At 43.5% G+C, this 22054-nt stretch overlaps 1 protein-coding gene across 1 annotated transcript; it reads left to right on the forward strand.

Annotated features, from left to right (window-relative positions):
* On the forward strand, positions 1 to 21791 carry BNIP3L (BCL2 interacting protein 3 like). Its single transcript, XM_073325380.2, has 6 exons — positions 1 to 191; positions 11934 to 12120; positions 14387 to 14459; positions 16642 to 16745; positions 17505 to 17654; positions 18989 to 21791. The coding sequence occupies exons 1-6, from the start codon at positions 92 to 94 to the stop codon at positions 19035 to 19037; spliced, it is 663 nt and encodes a 220-aa protein (XP_073181481.2). The 5' UTR covers positions 1 to 91; the 3' UTR covers positions 19038 to 21791.
* Positions 21792 to 22054: the final 263 nt, after the last annotated feature.

Below are 22054 nucleotides of genomic sequence, written 5' to 3' on the forward strand. Positions count from 1 at the left end.
GCCGCGGGAGGCGGGGCGCTGGGGCCGGGCGGAGTCTGGCTTGTTGTTGTTGTCCCAGCCCCGGAGGCGCCTCAGTTGCCGCCGCGCCGCCATGTCCTGCCTTCCGGAGCCGCCGCAGCACCACCACCACCCCCCCAACAACCACCACCCCCCCCCGGCCGAGGGGGCGCCCGCTGAGCCGGGCCTCAACAGTGAGTGCATTAGCATAGGCAAATGACATGTAAATAAAGAGGGCCTGCGGGGAGCGCGACCCCCCCCAGCATCTCCCCCCCCCTCTCCGCGGCTGGGATTGGTGGAGAACGGGGCCACGCGAGCGTCTCCGGGCCAATCCGTAGGGTCCCGGGCGACGTGGGCTCGGCTGCGTCCGCCTGGGGGGGCTTCGAGGGGTGGGGGAGGGTCTGGGGGGTTGGGGTTCCCTGGGCGGGGGTTGTGGGACTCTCCGGGGGGAAGGTACGTTGGCACCCTGAGGGCCTTTAGGGAGCTGGGGGGACACGGGGGTGTGGAGGAGGAGTAGGGTCTGCGGGGAGGCTCTAGGGGATTGGGGGACACGGGGGTGTGGAGGAGGAGTAGGGTCTGTGGGGTGGCTCTAAGGGATTGGGGGACACTGGGGTGTGGAGGAGGAGTAGGGTCTGTGGGGTGGCTCTAGGGGATTGGGGGACACTGGGGTGTGGAGGAGGAATAGGGTCTGTGGGGCGGCTCTAAGGGATTGGGGGACACGGGGGTGCGGAGGAGGAGTAGGGTCTGTGGGGCGGCTCTAGGGGATTGGGGGACACGAGGGTGTGGAGGAGGAGTAGGGTCTGTGGGGTGGCTCTAGGGGATTGGGGGACACGAGGGTGTGGAGGAGGAGTAGGGTCTGTGGGGTGGCTCTAGGGGATTGGGGGACACGGGGGTGTGGAGGAGGAGTAGGGTCTGCGGGGCGGCTCTAGGGGATTGGGGGACACTGGGGTGTGGAGGAGGAGTAGGGTCTGTGGGGCGGCTCTAGGGGATTGGGGGACACGGGGGTGTGGAGGAGGAGTAGGGTCTGCGGGGAGGCTCTAAGGGATTGGGGGACACGGGGGTGCGGAGGAGGAGTAGGGTCTGTGGGGCGGCTCTAGGGGATTGGGGGACACGAGGGTGTGGAGGAGGAGTAGGGTCTGTGGGGCGGCTCTAGGGGATTGGGGGACACTGGGGTGTGGAGGAGGAGTAGGGTCTGTGGGGCGGCTCTAGGGGATTGGGGGACACGGGGGTGTGGAGGAGGAGTAGGGTCTGCGGGGAGGCTCTAAGGGATTGGGGGACACGGGGGTGCGGAGGAGGAGTAGGGTCTGTGGGGCGGCTCTAGGGGATTGGGGGACACGAGGGTGTGGAGGAGGAGTAGGGTCTGTGGGGTGGCTCTAGGGGATTGGGGGACACGAGGGTGTGGAGGAGGAGTAGGGTCTGTGGGGTGGCTCTAGGGGATTGGGGGACACGGGGGTGTGGAGGAGGAGTAGGGTCTGCGGGGCGGCTCTAGGGGATTGGGGGACACTGGGGTGTGGAGGAGGAGTAGGGTCTGTGGGGTGGCTCTAGGGGATTGGGGGACACGGGGGTGTGGAGGAGGAGTAGGGTCTGTGGGGTGGCTCTAGGGGATTGGGGGACACGGGGGTGCGGAGGAGGAGTAGGGTCTGTGGGGCGGCTCTAGGGGATTGGGGGACACGGGGGTGCGGAGGAGGAGTAGGGTCTGTGGGGCGGCTCTAGGGGATTGGGGGACACGGGGGTGCGGAGGAGGAGTAGGGTCTGTGGGGTGGCTCTAGGGGATTGGGGGACACGAGGGTGTGGAGGAGGAATAGGGTCTGCGGGGAGGCTCTAAGGGATTGGGGGACACGGGGGTGTGGAGGAGGAATAGGGTCTGCGGGGTGGCTCTAGGGGATTGGGGGACACTGGGGTGTGGAGGAGGAATAGGGTCTGTGGGGTGGCTCTAGGGGATTGGGGGACACGGGGGTGTGGAGGAGGAGTAGGGTCTGTGGGGTGGCTCTAGGGGATTGGGGGACACGGGGGTGCGGAGGAGGAGTAGGGTCTGTGGGGCGGCTCTAGGGGATTGGGGGACACGGGGGTGTGGAGGAGGAGTAGGGTCTGTGGGGAGGCTCTAGGGGATTGGGGGACACGGGGGTGTGGAGGAGGAGTAGGGTCTGTGGGGTGGCTCTAGGGGATTGGGGGACACGGGGGTGTGGAGGAGGAGTAGGGTCTGTGGGGTGGCTAGGGAATTGGGGGACACTGGGGTGTGGAGGAGGAATAGGGTCTGCGGGGCGGCTCTAGGGGATTGGGGGACACGGGGGTGCGGAGGAGGAATAGGGTCTGTGGGGTGGCTCTAGGGGATTGGGGGACACGAGGGTGTGGAGGAGGAGTAGGGTCTGTGGGGTGGCTCTAAGGGATTGGGGGACACGGGGGTGCGGAGGAGGAATAGGGTCTGTGGGGTGGCTCTAAGGGATTGGGGGACACGGGGGTGCGGAGGAGGAGTAGGGTCTGTGGGGTGGCTCTAGGGGATTGGGGGACACGGGGGTGTGGAGGAGGAGTCGGGTCTGTGGGGTGGCTCTAGGGGATTGGGGGACACGAGGGTGTGGAGGAGGAGTAGGGTCTGTGGGGTGGCTCTAGGGGATTGGGGGACACGGGGGTGCGGAGGAGGAGTAGGGTCTGTGGGGCGGCTCTAGGGGATTGGGGGACACGGGGGTGCGGAGGAGGAGTAGGGTCTGTGGGGCGGCTCTAGGGGATTGGGGGACACGGGGGTGCGGAGGAGGAGTAGGGTCTGTGGGGTGGCTCTAGGGGATTGAGGGACACGGGGGTGTGGAGGAGGAGTAGGGTCTGTGGGGTGGCTCTAGGGGATTGGGGGACACTGGGGTGTGGAGGAGGAATAGGGTCTGCGGGGCGGCTCTAGGGGATTGGGGGACACGGGGGTGTGGAGGAGGAGTAGGGTCTGTGGGGTGGCTCTAGGGGATTGGGGGACACGGGGGTGTGGAGGAGGAATAGGGTCTGCGGGGCGGCTCTAGGGGATTGGGGGACACGGGGGTGTGGAGGAGGAGTAGGGTCTGTGGGGAGGCTCTAGGGGATTGGGGGACACGGGGGTGTGGAGGAGGAGTAGGGTCTGTGGGGCGGCTCTAGGGGATTGGGGGACACGGGGGTGTGGAGGAGGAATAGGGTCTGCGGGGCGGCTCTAGGGGATTGGGGGACACGGGGGTGTGGAGGAGGAATAGGGTCTGCGGGGAGGCTCTAGGGGATTGGGGGACACGGGGGTGTGGAGGAGGAGTAGGGTCTGTGGGGCGGCTCTAGGGGATTGGGGGACACGGGGGTGTGGAGGAGGAGTAGGGTCTGTGGGGCGGCTCTAGGGGATTGGGGGACACTGGGGTGTGGAGGAGGAATAGGGTCTGCGGGGAGGCTCTAGGGGATTGGGGGACACGGGGGTGTGGAGGAGGAGTAGGGTCTGTGGGGTGGCTCTAGGGGATTGGGGGACACGGGGGTGTGGAGGAGGAATAGGGTATGTGGGGCGGCTCTAGGGGATTGGGGGACACTGGGGTGTGGAGGAGGAATAGGGTCTGAGGGGCGGCTCTAGGGGATTGGGGGACACGGGGGTGTGGAGGAGGAATAGGGTCTGCGGGGCGGCTCTAGGGGATTGGGGGACACGGGGGTGTGGAGGAGGAATAGGGTCTGCGGGGCGGCTCTAGGGGATTGGGGGACACGGGGGTGTGGAGGAGGAATAGGGTCTGCGGGGCGGCTCTAGGGGATTGGGGGACACTGGGGTGTGGAGGAGGAGTAGGGTCTGTGGGGTGGCTCTAGGGGATTGGGGGACACGGGGGTGTGGAGGAGGAGTAGGGTCTGTGGGGTGGCTCTAGGGGATTGGGGGACACGGGGGTGTGGAGGAGGAGTAGGGTCTGTGGGGTGGCTCTAGGGGATTGGGGGACACGGGGGTGTGGAGGAGGAGTCGGGTCTGTGGGGTGGCTCTAGGGGATTGGGGGACACGGGGGTGTGGAGGAGGAATAGGGTCTGCGGGGCGGCTCTAGGGGATTGGGGGACACGGGGGTGTGGAGGAGGAATAGGGTCTGCGGGGCGGCTCTAGGGGATTGGGGGACACTGGGGTGTGGAGGAGGAGTAGGGTCTGTGGGGTGGCTCTAGGGGATTGGGGGACACGGGGGTGTGGAGGAGGAGTAGGGTCTGTGGGGTGGCTCTAGGGGATTGGGGGACACGGGGGTGTGGAGGAGGAGTAGGGTCTGTGGGGTGGCTCTAGGGGATTGGGGGACACGGGGGTGTGGAGGAGGAGTCGGGTCTGTGGGGTGGCTCTAGGGGATTGGGGGACACGGGGGTGTGGAGGAGGAGTCGGGTCTGCGGGGAGGCTAGGGGATTGGGGGACACGGGGGTGTGGAGGAGGAATAGGGTGTGCGGGGCGGCTCCAGGGGATTGGGGGACACTGGGGTGTGGAGGAGGAATAAGAGACGCTGTAGGGGGTTGGAAGGCGCTTATGGTTTTGGAGTCCCCCTGGATGGATATTTTTGGAGGGCGGGGTGGTCTGCATCTTGCATACTGGACAGAGTGGTGAGGGGAGGTGTATTATTGTGTACTGTGGGGTGGAGATGAGGGCTGGTGGTCTGTGGGAGGATGACAGTAGGGGAGGGTGTTCAGGAGTTAAAGGGGGATGAAATTGGCACTGGTCAGAATGGGAAGCAGCTGAGGGGACCATGGGCAGGGGATTATCTTGTGGTGGTAATAGGTTTATTGAATGGCTGAGTTTAGGTAATATCAAGAGACCAAACCATCACGTTTAACTCAGTAAGTTTTAGAGGGTAGGGTGTAAATACAGTGGGTGAGTCAAATGCAGAAGGGGGCGGGGAATTTTAGTAGCAGGCTTAATAACAGGGATATGAGGTAAGGGGATGTGAGGAAAGACGGATGTGACTTGGTATTTAATGGGGAGAGGGAGTTGGTTTGTTTTGTGACAGGAATGAATTTATTTCGTGACTGGTTCTAACAGCAAAGATGATGGTACAGCAAGAAAGTGGGGAGGAGCTTGACTGTGGGAATGACTTTATTCAGTGACTCAATATCACTGACGTGAGCTGTTTTTCTCATATCTCGCATGTATGTCAGCTGCTTTGCTGCATCCTTTTGTTCTAAGGATAATATTTGTGTGGAAGACTGGTGATTTTATCTAGGAACTCATATTGGTTTAACTGATGTGTTTTACATCTCAAATACACAGCCATTCAATATATATATTTTGGTTTGTTTTTACGTGCCGAGGATACTGTGGTAAAACAAAATGTATTAATGATTAACCATTCCCTCTATCCTAGTTTGCTAAATCATCCACAAACCATTTCAATAGGACCAGCTAAGTGATCTCCGTTAATTCAGTGGGAAATGTATTAGATGAGAGTAAACTATGTCGGTATAACAACATTGCCATTGCATTTGATGTCTGTGCATTGAGTGTCATGTTAATTACAGCAGTGTGTTTCTCTGATGTGTTGGCCTCGGAGAACTGCACATGCAAACAAATAAACAAAACAAAGGCACCATATCCAAATTATTCAGGGCTGTTAACGTGTAAAAATATATCAGTGTATATTAATTGATAAGATTTCACTTAACTTTGGAAATTTCATTTTACATTTGGCATGTCCAAGTAAACCTAATGTTTAGTTCTACAACTTAAAATTAGTTTATCCGTGATCTGAAGATATTCTTTCTTCCATACTTCATTTTTTTTCCCTTTTTCTGTTCACTGTTATTACAGTGACTTACTTACTGTGTTGGAGACGTCAATCTGTAAGATGAGAGCAGCAAGAGGGAGTTCAGTGTAAACTTTTTAGGTCCCAAACTTGAAATGAACTCCACAGGGGCACATTGCCATTGAAGTTAGTGGGGCATCATGCAGGTGCCTGCAAGGGCTGCCCACAGATATCTCTCTGCGGGATCAGAGCATAAAGAGTTAGTGAAATCAGTGCAGCTCCTCAGGTTGGCAAGTGCCATGTGGTAGCATGGAGTGTTTTCAGGAGTGGGCCCCATGAGCAAAACAGATGTAACCAGTCACCTCCATGAAGGCTCAATACCAGTTGCCAGTTGAATTTTGTCAGACTAATGAGTCTATACATTAATTCATTTTTGTTCTAAAATATACCTTGCATTTATTTAGCACCTTTCATGCAAAGATCTCAAATCACATATAGAGGTGAGGGTTGCCCATTTTGTCAGTGACAGAGCTGGGAATGGAACTTGGAACTCCTGACTTCAGTCTTGTGCAGTAACCACAAGAGTGTGCGCTCTCTGGTATTTCCTGAAGCCTCACTCGGATTTGAATTCTTACCTCGTACTTCTGTTAGATATTAGCAAAAAACAAACAAAAAAACCCCCAAACCCAACAATTTAAACTGGAACACACTGACAATTATGTTATGTCTGTTTTTCAACAATATTTACTACATTACTGAGGAAAAAAGAGGGTAGTCTCTGTTATGGCTCTACATCCCGTCTTGTGAGAAGTCTGGTTGCTATTGTTGAGTGCTGCTGGAAAGTGACCACCGGTGCTTGTGTAAAGCGCTCAAAGTCCCTGGCTAATGAAGTACTGCTACATCATTCTGGCCTTTTTACTGTAAAGGTGAAGCAAAAAACGCTAAAGTGTTAGTGTGGGATATCTGTTGGATGGAAAATATTACTGTGGGAAATGGAAAAGCTTTTTTTCGACAATGGTGTATTTAATTACTACTTAAGCATTTAGTGAGTGATACTTCAACAGTCAACAGATTATGCTAGATTCTATAGCTTTTATGAGATCATGAAAAACTAAAGGGTAAGAGCGAAGTCCATTGGAATTCTTTATCAAATAGAAGATGCTGTGACTGCATAATGGCCATGAGCCAGAAAGCATCATTTTCACTGCTTCAGACTTGCAGTAGAATTTAGGAAAATTTGCCTGTGAATTTCTTTAATGTTACTGCAGAAATTAGCCAGTTGGACCAACCCCTGCAGTCGTGTAGTATGGTAAAATGCTTATTCTGCATAGAGCCCCATTGCCTTCAACAGGACTCTGTGATGTCAGTTTGAGAAACAGAGTCTAATAAAAGTAAATTGAATTTTGATTAATACCCAAAACAATAAATCCATCCTACTCTGCAACAAGCCTTGGCTAAAGTTTTTCTATAGTATGACCTAATTAACAGAAGCAAGGTTATTAAAGCTGTGTAGCAAACAATCATGTTCATACATGCTTCAGTTCCTAAGCATCTCTGTATGCCTGATGATCTGGATACATACAGTTGTTGCTTGTAAAGGGGACACTGTCATATCACTTTAGGTCCAGAATTTTAAGATAAAAGATTTGTGAAATCTAAGCTTCATGGAATTTTTTTCCTTGACAGATAAATTTTCTAATGAAAGTTTAACATTTAATTATTCCTCTGCTGTGTATGTGACCCTATCATTGTGTTAGTCCATGAGAACCTGAAAGTAAATCTGAACTTGTTCATTAAAAACAAAATTGAAATTTGTATGTGGTGTGTCCAAGTTTATTAAAATGCAAGAAAGTAAAAAATGGGGAAAAGTAACTAGTCTTTTGGTTTTAATCTGTTAGCTGTCTGTAAGGAGTTTAAAAAAAAAAAAAAGCTGACCGTGTCACTTTTATTACAGATTAATCTCTTGACTAAATTTCTATTTTAAAAAATACATGACATTGCTTCAGATTGCTTTTTGGACAATTTTCTCTTTTGAGAAAATGTCAAATTCACAATTTTTATCAAAACAGATACCTTTCAGGTGTTATGTGGGCCGCATCCAATACTACCTATAGGGACCCGAGGATGTCACAGGTGCCGCAGCTCTGTGCTGAAAGGGCTGCAGGTTGAGAACCACTGTTATAGTCTCAAATATTTTTCTGGGATAATGTTGCTGCTGGTCCTCCCAGTCCTAATACTAGACAGCCAGCATATCTGGATCTGTAAGCAGAGGAAAAAGGAATATACTTGATCTCCACCAGTTACTTTTGGCCATCACTTTGGAGCTGCACGAATGGACTTTAGAGGATTTCATATCCAGCGCATTTCATCCAGAAGGAAGGTTATAACATAGGGTCTTTGATGGACGGGATCATCAAGCACCTTTTCAAACAGCAATTGGTGGCTGTTCCTTGACCTCTGTGTTGGAAATCGGTGGCAGTGTTTAAGCTTGATATCACAATGCGTTGACGCTAATTAAACATGTTTTGACTCATCAGAGATGAGTGGTCAGATGGAGAACGTGCAGCTTCTCATGTAAACTCTCTCCTTGGCCTTCTTTTGATGGGAGGAGTATTTAATTGTTTTAACTTGTTTCCTCCAGTGTGCCTCTAACACAACTTTAAACAGCAAATTCCACAATGTAGCGTATTAAGCACAACTGAGTCCTAATCATGCCGGTGCAGCGATAGGTTATAGCAGTCCATTCTGATTAGTCCTTCACTGCAATCCCAGGCTTCCTCTTTGGTCATCTACCAAAACTCCTCCACAAGGCTAACCTTACAAGAAGTGGCCTTCCTTATTTATGCTAACTGTCAGCCTCCAGTATTTCTGCCTTCATTTCTTGCCTATTGTTTGTTTCTGAACTCTGCTGTACAACATCAGCAGGGGTGGGGGTGGCTGAGGGTGAAAAGAAGTTCCTCATTTACTTCAGACATTCGAGATCCCACCATAGTAGCTTCTCTGAACCCAAAGTTGTTACCAACTGACTTGTAGCTGTCTGAGCTAAATAATTCCCTAATTGCAATTGCAGCATGCCTTCCCACAGATATTAGTGATTTCATAATGGAAGGTGGTTGCTCTAGGGTAGGTCAACTGTCCTGGCATATTTCTTGAAATGCGGCCTTCCTTTTCTGAAATTCTGCAGTCACTGCTGATCATCCCAGGTCTGAAATACGGAGTAGTCCCACCATTCCATGCTGGTTGGTCTGACCTAAAACTGCCTTTCCACAGCTCGTGCTTCATTGGCTAAACAGCCAGACATTCGGTTGTTCAACTGGTGCATGGGCTCCAGATCATCTTGCAGTGCTCTGACAGTGGCAGAAACACCATCATCTTCTCACTGCAGCTGCTCTGTAAGACTCCTGGAACCAACACACTGCGTTAGTGAATATAATCAACAGCATCTCCAGCCTGGGAGACATTCCTGGTTACCGAAACGTAATGGAGAAGTTGCTCGGGTATGAAAGAGTTAGCAATTGATCCACTGGTTCTATGACACAACTTCTGGAACCAGAAAAGGAATTCTTGGAATCTGACCTCCACTCCCAGAACGCACATGGGTTTGTACATGGGCAGTGTGCGTTCGCCCATAATTTATCACCCACAAAGATCACTGCAATATGTCATACCATAAAATCGTTGCAGCTCATGTAATTGAGCCCAGCACCTGTCTGAACATGGGCTTTACGTGAGTGTACTAAGCATGATTAATAATTGATGGCTTCGTTTGACTCAAATAACATGGGTTGCATATTGTTGAGCTTTTTGTAGCCAAGGTAGAATACCTTAAGAGGTCAATGGTGGTGATATTCCCTGGGACCAGACCTGAATCTCCATTTAAAATTTCACTTTCACTTTAAAAAAAAAAAAATCACTGGCCAATAGTTTGTATGCACAGTGTTAACTTTAGTCTAGTAAATTTAAAAAATGAATTAAAAGTAGTTTCTACTACTACCCCTGCCAATACTTTAGGTTTTCCAGTCTCCCAGTTTCTGTTTTCACAGTATTTTTTTTTTCTCTTCCCTGGTTGAAGTGAAAAGATTACACAGATTGGGGAACCTGACATTATACAAGATAACAGTGACACCTTTTATACCCTAATGCAAAAAGTAAACAAACGATGAAGGAATATTTTAGGTGTGACAGTCGAAAGTTTTTTTTAAAAGAATCAGAAAAGCATGTTACTTTTAAGATAATAGTTATGTGTTATTTCTGAGAGTATTTGCTCTCTGCTATCGCAGTTCATGTATTGACAGGCAGAAAATTTGTGTTAAGCTTTGAAAACAATTTTTGTTTAAGAGGTATCAACTTTATATTGTTCGGATAACAGGGTGAGAGTCCCATTAGTTGTTGCTATTGAAAATTCCTCCCGTTAAACACAATTGTTAGTTTTTAAAGTAGTCCAGCGTGCTAATAGTTTTGATTTTAAAATAGAGTATTTAGGTTGTCTGTATGCCATAATAAATCCTAGTTACACCAAAGAGCTGAATTGATTAAAAAAAAACCCTGCTAGTATGTAAAGATGCAAAACAACAACTTCTTCCACAAACTACTTTGTAACATCTCAGTGGCATAGTTTTTCAGACTAAATAGGATGTAATCAGGTTCTGAATTTGAATGTAGTCTGAGATGAGGGTCTGAAAAAAGGTATAAAATGAATTGCTTGAGCCATGTAAGGCAAAAGCGACACCAAACGTAAAATTACTGCACCAAAGAACAAGAGCTTATGCAGAAAAGAAACTTAGTGTTTCAGCTTATGCCAACTGTTCTCAAACAATTAATGTACTCCGATTAAAAAGTAAACTATCTATATTCTCAAGTGATACAGTTAATGAGTTTGAATAAGAACCACAGGTTTGCAGTTGAATGGGCACTAGATTAAATAGGTGACCCATATGTCAGGACTCAAGTGGTTTAAATTCACCAGTCAGAACATAAACTACCTATTTATGAATATTTTCAAAATATCCTAAATGAAATCTGTGACTGCTTAATGTACTGGTAAAAGTTTTATGTTGTTACTATGCATGTTTAGTACAGTCTGCAGTTGGAATTATGTTCTTGTATTTTAGTAGTTTAAAGCGTGTGTTTTCAGTGCTAATATGATGCATGCAGCTTCTCAATGCAATTGAGGCCCTTACGCTAAGATCCTGTAGTTAAAACTAGTTATAAGAGCAGAGACAGGATGAATTACAATATATGTAGGCGAAGTGTAGTACTTAGTGTATAGAATCTTCCCTGCAAAAATAGGTTGTAACGATCAGTTATAAGAAAGCGGTTAACTAGGTTAACAGTAATTATTTGCACTATTTGAACTATTTGAATTAGAAAATGTTAAACGAAATATTTAGATGGGACTTTAAGATGGTTAGAGACTTTGCCCGCTCACCTCAACGTATTACAAAGTGAGAACCCCAGTTTTCCCACATACCGAGCATAAACAATGGAGCATATGTGTGAACACACAAACACCATTTCCGGCTAATTATAACCAACTTAGTTTCTTAGCGTACAGTAGATGTGCATAGTTCTTAACTATGTGGGAAAACAAGGGGCCTACCTCAAGGATCTAATAATTCATAGATCTGTGAATCTATAATCTAAATTGGATACATCCCAGTTATTAAAGTTCTGATGTGAGGGGTAACAGACAGTACTGGAGAAGAGATTGGGATTGGAAGGCCAGCTGAAAGAAGTGAGGTTTGTTTGGGAAGAGGAAAAGGAGATTGCTTGCCATATGGCTAGAGAGGGAGGTTGTTCCAAGCACAGGGGGCATTGTCGGGAGAAAGGCACGAAACTCTAAGTGGGGAAGAACAAAGGGAATATTAAAGAATGGAATTTGTTTGGTTCAAGGGTGGGGTGTAGAGAGAGGGGTGGTGAGGATTTGGAGCTTAAACCTGATACATATGAAGGGGATGCCTGTCAGGGGATTTAAAAAAAAAAAAAAGCATGAGGGAGGGGAATGACTGTTGTTGTTTCCAGTTACCCAAATTAAGACTGTTTAGTTCAGAGCTATTGAGTCTACAGTTAACTTAAGGGACAGGAGGAAACAAACCTGCCATTCTTGTCTTCTCTATTTGTTTGTGAGCATTTTTCTTTTTTCTGGCATCAGTGGATGTTATCTGAATTCACCATGTTCACATTCTTTCTGCATGTGAATGATAAACTTTAAGCGAGGTTTTAGTTTCGCTGCTTTTAATGAGTGCCATCTGGCTGGCCCAACAGGTTCCTGGGTGGAGTTACAGATGAACGGCAATGGCAATAGCAATGATAATGCCACTGGGAAAAATGGGGGCCTGGAACATGTCCCTTCGTCCTCCTCTATCCACAATGGAGACATGGAAAAAATCCTTCTGGATGCCCAGCACGAATCAGGACAGAGTAGTTCAAGGGCTAGTTCCCACTGTGACAGGTAAGGAAACACAGCTGTATCAGGTCTCTTGAACCACTCATTTTTTCATATGTTATGTGATGCAATTTCCATTCTTGATGCTTTAATCAAGGGCAAATAACATTTTATTAGCTGTATACTTCTCCATCCAGCCTGTGTGCCATTTGGAATACTTGCTGAATCCTGCTAACTTTAACCAGTATAGAACTTGGCTTGTTTGAAAAGCAAGTAATTGTTGTTAAACAAAAAATAAAAAAGTGCAGGAGTAGAACAAATTGCATCAATGTCAGTGTGAAATCTCATATTAACATTGTTCATGTACTGTGTAAAAAAATAATTAACCGTGTGATTACTGATGCATGATTATTTAAGAGAAGGTAAGAACAAGGGATACTGTGACTGAAGATGGTATTGACTATGATGAAAATGTAATACCTTGGCTTTATGAAATTTTTCAAAGTAACTTACTCAGTTACATCTGTATACTGTGTGTCCAGGCAAGAATAAATGCAAGGTAGTGATAGAATAGACAACTGACTTATAATTTCCACCCCTCTTTCTCTCACAGAAGAAGTAGTTGGGAGAAAAAAAGTGTCTTTGCTCAAAAAAGCCCTAACTACTTTTTTCCGTTAAAGGCAAAATGTATTTATTTATATCTGGTAAAATAATCTTGCTTGTCATGTCAAAGCAAGCGATACCCTTAAGGTTTCATCCTCAGAATTGTTGGACAATTAAGACGGTGTTGGAGCTGTCTTAGGAGCCTCTTTTTCTTTTTCTTATATTGCTGGACAAATGCTCTCTTCTTGCCATGTCAAGTATGTAACATTTATATCAAGCTCGATCAGATGTACCACCTACAATGAATATGGATGGAACTTGACATTAACTCAAGGATCATTTCAAAATAGAATTACCAAGTACAATGGACAAGAAGAGTAAAAAAATATTTTTTTAAAAGCTATTCCCTCAGAAAAAAGCAAACTGTTTGCTATACCTTTATTTCTAAGAAAATTTTAAGCTGCCAGTAACTAGCAGAGTATGTTTTCACTTTCCAGTTCAACTAGAAACATTTGATAGGTAGTGTCTGCAATGCTCATTTTCATTCTTATCAAGGTAGGAACTTTCTCTCCACCCACACCTTTAACTGCCCCAGTATTTTTGATTTAAATACTGTCAGATAAAAATGTCAGATGAAGATAAATCCCTTTTTCTTTTTTCTCAACATCAAATGGGTGGAAAACTAAACTTCCAATTTTGTAGTGAGCGTATCAGCTCATGATTATGGACAAGAGTCTGATATTTATAGAAACCTGAGGTCTAAAACATTTGTAGAAAGGAGTGCAAACGGCTATAAACCATTTACTGAGTAGTTTAAAAGAAAGGTCCTGTTCCCAGTGTAACTTTTTTTCCACTCATTATCCATCTTTTTAATGAAAGCTAATATCAGATTAAAGAGGGGTGTCTGCAATTTTGATGCGATGAAATGACATGTCTACACCGCACTGTACCTTTACACTCTCCCTGATTTTAAATTCTGTAGCATTTTTTCCCATCTGGGTGTGAATGTTACTAAAGAGAAATCCTTTAGTAGAGTATACTCAGGTTTTAGTATTGGAAATAAAAGTATTTATTCCTTTGGGTTAATTTGCTAACTATTAAGATATTTTGGTGTGTAACATGTAATGCCTGCTGGAGAAATTCCTTAGTGTGCCATGGAACAACACTAACAAATTCCTCCCACAGATATAGTCCTTTAAGCAGCCACTTTTAAAATACCTACAAAGTTTCAGGTACAGTTTTATTCAAACTCCTTTGAGGGATCCATCTTCTAGGTAACTTGATTTTGCTAGTGACTGCTTAAGGTTAGTTTTACTGTATATCAGAAAGATGGCCCAGTGATGTAGCAACAATAGCAATGTATTGCCTCTCAGGGGATGAGAGTTCAGGACTCCATTTTGTTCTTTTGCTCCTGGGTCGGAGTTACAGTCGAGTCACTGTGCTGATTCTTGATGGTAGAGGGGGTCCTGCCCATCTCTTTATGATTAACTGAAGGGTAGTTGGGGGTGGGGATGGTATGAAAACAAGAACAAACTGGGAATATGGAAATTCTTTTGGGGCTTGGAGGATTTTTTCCTTGTGGGGCATAATGATAAAGGATCCTTGTTTCTCATCTGCATTGTCTGCGTACCTTATATGTAGAAATAATTGAACTATGATGCAATTAAACTGATGTTTCAGTAACTTAATAACCCAAAAGTGACAGTAATGCCATCATTCTTTCCTTTAGCCCTTCCCCTCAAGAAGACGGACAGATAATGTTTGATGTGGAAATGCACACGAGTAAGGACAATAGTTCTCAGGTACTTTCTCCAGTAAACTCTAAAGTACACAACACTTTGTCTAGGAGAGCAGTGTTTAAGACACAATTTTGTCTATTGTAAATAGACAACTTCATATCAAGATGAGTTTAAAAAAAAAATAAATAAATTAGTGAAGCATGCTAGAGGACTGAAGCCAAATACTTAAAACGATAAATTCTGTATATAAATATACAGCTTTAAACTGTTAATTTCCCGCAATGCATTATTAATATGGTATGGAAACATCTGAGTCTACAGTACCTATACTGAATTAAAGGCCAAGAATATTAAACTCCAATTGTCGAAAGCCTGTTTATTCAAAATCTGGAAATGTCCTTTAGCCTTTTGGAATAACCGTGTTTACTTGTATTGTACCATGTTCTTTGTATCTTTTAAAATTAACCATTTGACTTGAACTGTGTGAACAAAATTATCCATTCTTGCTTACTTCCATGTAAATAGACTCAATGAATCATTGAAGCTTTTGTATAGTTAAGGTTATGATGGTAACTATGTTATAAACTTGTATTTTAGGAGATTATAATATGTCTATTAAACTTTGCTCTGTGAGGTGGTGTTATAAAAAAAAAATTGTTTTTATAATTTACTGAGCAGAGAAGGAGTTGTTTGTATGTTTAAATTCCAGCAGTGGGGAGGGAAAAAAAGTCTAGTTTGAAACACATGCTTTGGAATTATACAACTTGGACTTTATAAAAATTCAATTTTTAAACCTTGGAGAGAGAGAGAATATCAGGCACCAAACCTGAACTTGAAATAATGTGATTGAGTATATGTAGTAGCAGGTTATCAGAGAGATTGGCAGGATTTCTTTTTCACATCTAATTATGTAGGTATGTGATAGAACTATTTGTTTTACAAATATTTAAATTACTACCTAAGAATTCAGAATCATCATTCTGTGGTTAGTGAGCTCACATATTTCTCAGTCATCTCAACCCGAAATGGAGAGGGAATCTAATGCTGAACTCTTAGTTTGGTCATTTTATGAAATTTGCTGTCTTCAGCAGTACACGTTGAGAGCAGTAGTGGAAAAACGAACGGTGCAAGTTGAATTTTTGTCAGAGAGGATGGCCAAGCAATAGGATCGTCATCCTTCTGTAGCCCTGTAGAGAACCGTACTACTCTGAGTGAGCTCCTTTGCTTTTTGTTTTGTCATTCAGGGTTGCCATCTCCCTATTACAATTCAGCATGGCTCCCTTTCTCCATTTGTTTTGGTGCCTCTTTCAGCTAAGCTGTACTCCAAGTGGTGAAATGTAACCTTGCTAAAAGCTGAATTTGGTCTCAGGCTCCCAGTGAATTCAGCGGGGAGAGGACAGCTTGGGAATGCCAATACATACAGCTCTAGGCTTGGCAGTTCATAGCCACGGCACCTCTGAGCTTGCTGCGTCAGCTATGAAAGTAAAACAGTTTCTTGAGCCCTGGCACCTCTTCCATTACAAATTAAGCACTGTATATGGCAATCCTTCCATGAGAGGGAGGTATTAATCTTTGGGGCAGGGACTGTCATTTACCGTGTACAGTGCCTACCGTAATTGGGCCCAGACCTAGTTGAGGTCTACCATAGTATACATATATACATGTTAAATAACGATAGTAAAATAACAAACAAAAAAGAGATTTGTTTTGACATTGACAAGCTTCTGGAAGAAATGATTTAAAATACTTTTGTACAGTTTGGGCAGAAATACTGCCCTTTTCATTTGATTACATCTGATTTAAGAATCGCTAAAGTTTTAGGGAAAGGTTTTTACTTGAAAACATTTTATGCGACACCATCTTATTCAGACTATTTTTAAAATCATCCTCTCAATTGTTCTTCGCTTTAATTTGTAATATATATATTTAAATATCATACAATGAAGCTTACTTAAGTCTGTAATAAAATAATATATTTATCAGAGGTGCACTGACTTCAGCGGACCCTGTGGGCATAGTAAAATCCCTTCCAAATAAACGCTTGATGCAAGAATATCTTTTCAGTCGTCATTGCCTTGCCTTTCCCTCCCCAATCCCAACATATGCAGAAAGAGCTCAGTGGAATGAAAACTGCCAACATCTGCTGCTTCTCATTTTGTCACTGCAGTTGGTGCTCTTAAAATTAATACCATGCGGAATAGCTGATTAAGTGTTGTTACAAGGCATGTCCCATGTGTATTTTCAGTCTGAAGAGGAAGCAGTAGAAGGAGAGAAAGAGGTGGAAGTTTTGAAGAGAAGTGCTGACTGGGTTTCACACTGGTCGAGTAGGCCTGAAAACATTCCTCCCAAGTGAGTTGAACTCTTTACTAATAAACGCTCCTTCGTAAGAAGGAAAGAAGAATCATGCTGCACACGTATATGGAATTATTCAGGCTATCCAAATGGGTTCATCACTTTGAAGACTTGGGTTTCCCTTGGAGGATAGATAGCCTAAAACCAATAAGTGCTGCAAAAATGTATTAGCATAACCGAGATCCTTTTACTGAAAGCAACCCAACAATAAGCTTAATATGAAGTTACTTTTTCCAGTAAAACCAGTGTCTTTACTTGTTAGAGTAGGGTACCTGGAGCTTGCATTGGTGGGGTTTAGTAACATCTCACTGACTGGTGTGGTACTGGGCAAGTCACCTAAAGTCTCTGCATCTTGGTTTCTGCATTTGTAAAATAAGTATAATGCTTACTGATGCCACGGGGACCCTAGACACTATCAGGCTTTGAAACCCATGAACGGAAAGCACTATGTGAGTGCAAAGTGTTAGTTAAATTGGAGGATGCTATCCATATCTGGGAGATTTCTACATCCCTGCTTGAAACAAAAATGTGGCTATTACTAACAAGTCATGTACTGAAATTTCCTCTCCAAGACCTGCTTGTCTCTTTAGCCTGTGCTCCCATTGTCTCTGTACTTGAATAAGTGGTCTTTCAACGCTGCCTCGTATTTCAATTTGGTGCCCCTGCAATCTGGCTTTTGCCCTGTCTAGTTCATGAAGAAAATCTGGCAGTGTTCTGTGCAGTTCTGCAATATTCCTGTCTATTTTTTCCCGTCAGGGAATTTCACTTCAGACATCCTAAACGTGCAGTATCTTTAAGTATGAGAAAGAGCGGAGCTATGAAGAAAGGTGGCATTTTCTCTGCCGAGTTTCTTAAGGTTTTCATCCCATCTCTGTTTATATCTCATGTTTTGGCTCTGGGACTAGGGTAAGTACAAAGACTAATTTTAAACTTTGCATCTTTATTGCTTGTATACTTATTGTAGTACTATTGGAATAACCAGTCTGAGGAGGAGCATAATAAGAATGACCAGATTACCTTGACATTGTGCTGATACATCAAGTGTATTTGAGATGTAGGGAAAACTACCTTTGCAGTGACGCAAATTTTTTTACTTGATTGTAGGAAAAGTTGGAGATTGCATGTTCATGCATTCAGAATGCACAGATTATCATGAAATCGGTGACCTTAGTTGACTGTGAAATCCTACTGCAAAGAAGCTTTGCAGTGTCCTGTGGCATGACCCACTTGTTCATTTGCTCATTCTATCAAATTCCTGAGAGTATAGTGTAATAAAAGAAAAATAAGACTCTAAGCATAAATATTCTAGTATTTTTTCCTCTTTTGCGCCAAGAAAACTGATGATGTAACTGTGTAACATCATTAGATAATGCTCCAGACCCATGTGTAAGCTCCCACTAATTCTGAGTGGCTCGCATTACTGCAGTTGCATGATGGTACTGAAACTAAGGGTTTGAAACTTGAAACAGGTACAAACGGTGATGTGTATATTTCTGTCTTTCAAAATCAGCTACTGAATTTTCAGTGCTGTTAGTATTTCTGTAATTAGAAGTGATCACTGAGTATGCTAAAGGTCTTAGGTTTGCAAATATCTATCTCATGCCCTCTTGTGGTGGGGCCTGAGAAATGTACTGTTTAAAATACCATATTTCAGTTTTTATTTAACTTCTTGCACAAAGTTTGCCTTCCACTCTGATTTTAACATATTCTTGTAAATAATTTTTTCCTCAGTCCTAGTTTTTGGCTAAACTAGCTGGATAGAAAATGTGAAAAGAGGATGTCTGGTTGCAAATAAGTACATTTCTGAAATAAAGTAGGGAAGTTGCCTCGGTTAATTTGTTAGAGATTTGCCTTTTTGTCAGCCCATAACACTCAATGTTTTAAAGCCTGTGCTAATATCTTTTTCTTTAAGTGTAGCGTAAAGAATTTGGTGTACGTACTATTTTGGCTGGGATTTTCAAAGGAGTCTTAGGGAGTTAGATAGCCACCTCCTATTGAATTTCAATGGGATCAGGGTACCTAAATCCCTTGGGCTCTATTGGAAATCTCAGCCTTTCCAGTTAAGTGTTTAGATAAAGTCACTTGTATAGAAGAGAAGGGGGTGTTATGGAAGAACATCACCCAAAAAAAAAAAAAAAAGGGAACTATTGACAAGGGCAAACTAGAACAATAGAATGAGCAAGGACTGTTGTGAAGGGTACTACTCCCATGAAGTATAATATTTTATGTTTTTATTTCAGCATCTACATTGGAAAACGCCTGACCACGCCTTCAGCCAGCACTTATTGAGAGAAGCAGAGTGCAAAACTTGGAAATCCACATGACCTGTGAAGATGTTATTGTCACATTAGTACATTTGAACTTGAGACCATTTTAAGCATGATCCCAGCCCCGCCCTTTCTTTACATATCCAGGTTCCAGTAACCCTTGGAATTCAGTATTGTATTGGAACTCTGTTGAGGTGTTTGACTACCCACCTTCTCTCCCCGCACCCTTTGGCCTGCAAAACACGTCAGTTGCCTAACAGACTTTACAATTGTCTATACATTGCAAGGGCTTCTTTAGGTACAAAAATTCCACCAGCAAATTATAATTTTATCAGTGATGCTGTTGTCTCCTCTAGTACAACCTGACTTAAATCTGAAACCGCTCTTGGAATAAATGTGGACTGTATTATAACAATTGCCAATCTCTTTAAAAGAAACTCAAGAGTAAAAGTGTAAACTCAAGAGTAAAAGTGAGTCTTTGTTTTTAGAAACCGTTGGCTGTAAATCAAACTAAAAAATCATTGGCAATAAAGAATAAATAAATTTTAAAACCAGCTTTTTGGGTAATTTACTAACCCCCTATTTTGGCCATGACGTTTAGTTTGCAGAAGGTAAAGACTGCACAAAACATAAAGCAGGATAACAACTTAAAGTCATCAGCATATTTTAATACTAGATAATTGTCATAATCTTGTCTTTTCTATGAAATAGGCTCCTTGTTTCTGGTAGGAAAATCTAATGGCTAGAAAACGTAAGAGGAATTGCGTCGTTTGCATGTGAAGAAGCTTTTATTTTCCTTTAGCTTTTTCCTTACTGGAAAATTTTAAATGTAAAGTTTTCCTTTATAAAAGCAGTTTGAATGCAAATATTTTTGGTATATTTAGACTCGCTGTAAAAAGGAGAGTCTCCTGAAACCACCTACAATTATAAAGATATGGTCGTTTCAGTGGCTACTCGAAGCATTTGACCTGCTGTTGGGAACAGTCTTGCAGTTGTGTAAAGAAGCACAAGCTGTAAATCTCTGACATGATGTCTCCTTTTGTGAAGTTTTCAATATTCCCATTTCTCGTTGTTTACTGTATGGTCTCCCTTGGGGATAACGTAGATCCTAAGGTCACTCGTGACGTCTTATGTAGCTAGGTAGAATTCTCATTAATGTTGTTGAACTTTTATCTTTGGGAACACTCAGTCTTGTCCTTCAGTGATGCCTTTTTCAAAATGTGAAGCTTTAGTACCAAATTGTTAAAAAGCATCGGGACATAGCCATGTCCTTAAGTAGATTTTATTGGATTTCAAAACATGTAGCATGACTCTGAAGGATAGAATACTCTGTTTTTTTAAATATATATTTTATCATAGATAAATAATATGATATAGACTTGAATACGAAATATTTAGGGAACCAGTGTTAATTTTAAAACTAGCAAAGTCTCATTTAAATAGAAAATGCATTAGGTTGACTTGTAGAAAATGTTCAGAAAATCTGGTCAGCGAGTTTGGAAGAGAAAGGTACCTTAAATTTTCTGCTTGCATCAGATAAAGTTGATGATTTGGTATAGCAGTGATAGTTCAAAACAGTTCAAACATAGAGGCTAATTCCTAGTTGAGGTTTGCTTTAAAAAAAGGCACCTCAGGGAGCAAAGAGGCGAAGTATGAAATCCATTTCTAAAATGTGTTCGTTTTATTCTCCGCTTCTCACGGCCTTTAGGAGAAGGTTTTAAGACAAGTCCAGGGTGAAAGGGTAGTTGAAGTATTCTGTTTAGACATCTGTGTTTTCTTTTAATCTCAAATATTAGTAGCTCTTGAATTATCTACAACTACATATTTATTTCAAGCGTGGATATTGGGTTTCATCCAGACATGTGGAAGAAACAAGTGGCAAGGATGTTTTTAGGCAGTATGAACCACCTTATTTGAGAGACCTAAGTAAAATGGGAAGGGGAGAAAGGCTGGTATACTTTATTAGTACTAATTATAGCATCTTCTTTTGTATGAAAATTGGAATAGTGGACAAATAGATTTATATTAAGTAGGGAATATCTTTATTTTAAAAAAACACCATCCATATTAGATGGATTCATCTGCATAATACTTGATAAATTAATACGTTTCAAGTTTGTGACTAGAGGATAAACACAGCTATGTGCTAAGATTTCAAGCAGCTGTGAAATTAAAAATTGTTCATGGAAAATATTATTGAAAAAATGGATACCTGATCACTGTAGCACTTATCATACAATGATACAATGCAGTATTTATTGATACCCTAATGTAAGCTCGGGATGGAAGTCTACAACTTTTAGTTTTACAATGAACTGAAACAGATTGTTGTATCATTTGAAAAGGGGTTTCAGCTATTGATAGTTGAAGTTTTGTTAAGATAAATATTGTTTAAAAGCTTTATACCTGTTTACAGTTTTGAAAAAAAATGCAGGCTTCATTTTTCTTACGTTCAGTGAAAACGGGCTTAAAATATTTGTAAATAGGATCAAGCAAAAATACATAAACTCACACATTAAAAAAATGTGGCAGGCTAACTTAACTGTAGCAAGTACATATTTACTTACTCTGTTTTGAAAAGTGAAAACGGAAGACTCTTAGAAATTCAGATTTTTTAATTGACCCACTTGTTGAAATTATTGAAGTTAACTGAGCCAAAGTGATTATGCATCCTTCATATATTTAGTTAGCACTTTGTAACATTATATACAGTTTACAGTACATGTCTAAGTTGTAGCTATAAACATTTTGTGCCATTAAAGCTCTCACAAAACTGTGTGTCTGTTAGATCACTTTGTACCAAATCCACCCCCCCAATCTCCTCCCGGGGAAGATGTTGGATAACTTTATGCTGCTGCTTGTTTATGAAGTAATAACTATCCTGAGTTAAATGAACCAAGAGGTTGTCTTTATTAGAGTGGGATCATCAAGTTCTTGTGCTGAAAAGTAATTAAAATATTGCCTTCATCAACCATGTTCACTACTTCCATCCTCTCCCAGCACCTTGATCTCCTTATAGATCAGGAAGACTGTGATACC

The sequence above is a fragment of the Lepidochelys kempii genome, chromosome 26, assembly GCF_965140285.1.
Source record: "Lepidochelys kempii isolate rLepKem1 chromosome 26, rLepKem1.hap1, whole genome shotgun sequence".
Classification (NCBI taxonomy): Eukaryota; Metazoa; Chordata; order Testudines; family Cheloniidae; genus Lepidochelys; species Lepidochelys kempii.

What these genes read in the sequence shown, in the direction of transcription:
- BNIP3L (XM_073325380.2), top strand. Translation starts at nt 92, where the DNA reads ATGTCCTGCCTTCCGGAGCCGCCGCAGCACCACCACCACCCCCCCAAC. An exon ending in CGCTGAGCCGGGCCTCAACA is followed by an intron (nt 192 to 11,933) that starts GTGAGTGCATTA and finishes CTGGCCCAACAG; the next exon opens with GTTCCTGGGTGGAGTTACAG. An exon ending in GCTAGTTCCCACTGTGACAG is followed by an intron (nt 12,121 to 14,386) that starts GTAAGGAAACAC and finishes TCTTTCCTTTAG; the next exon opens with CCCTTCCCCTCAAGAAGACG.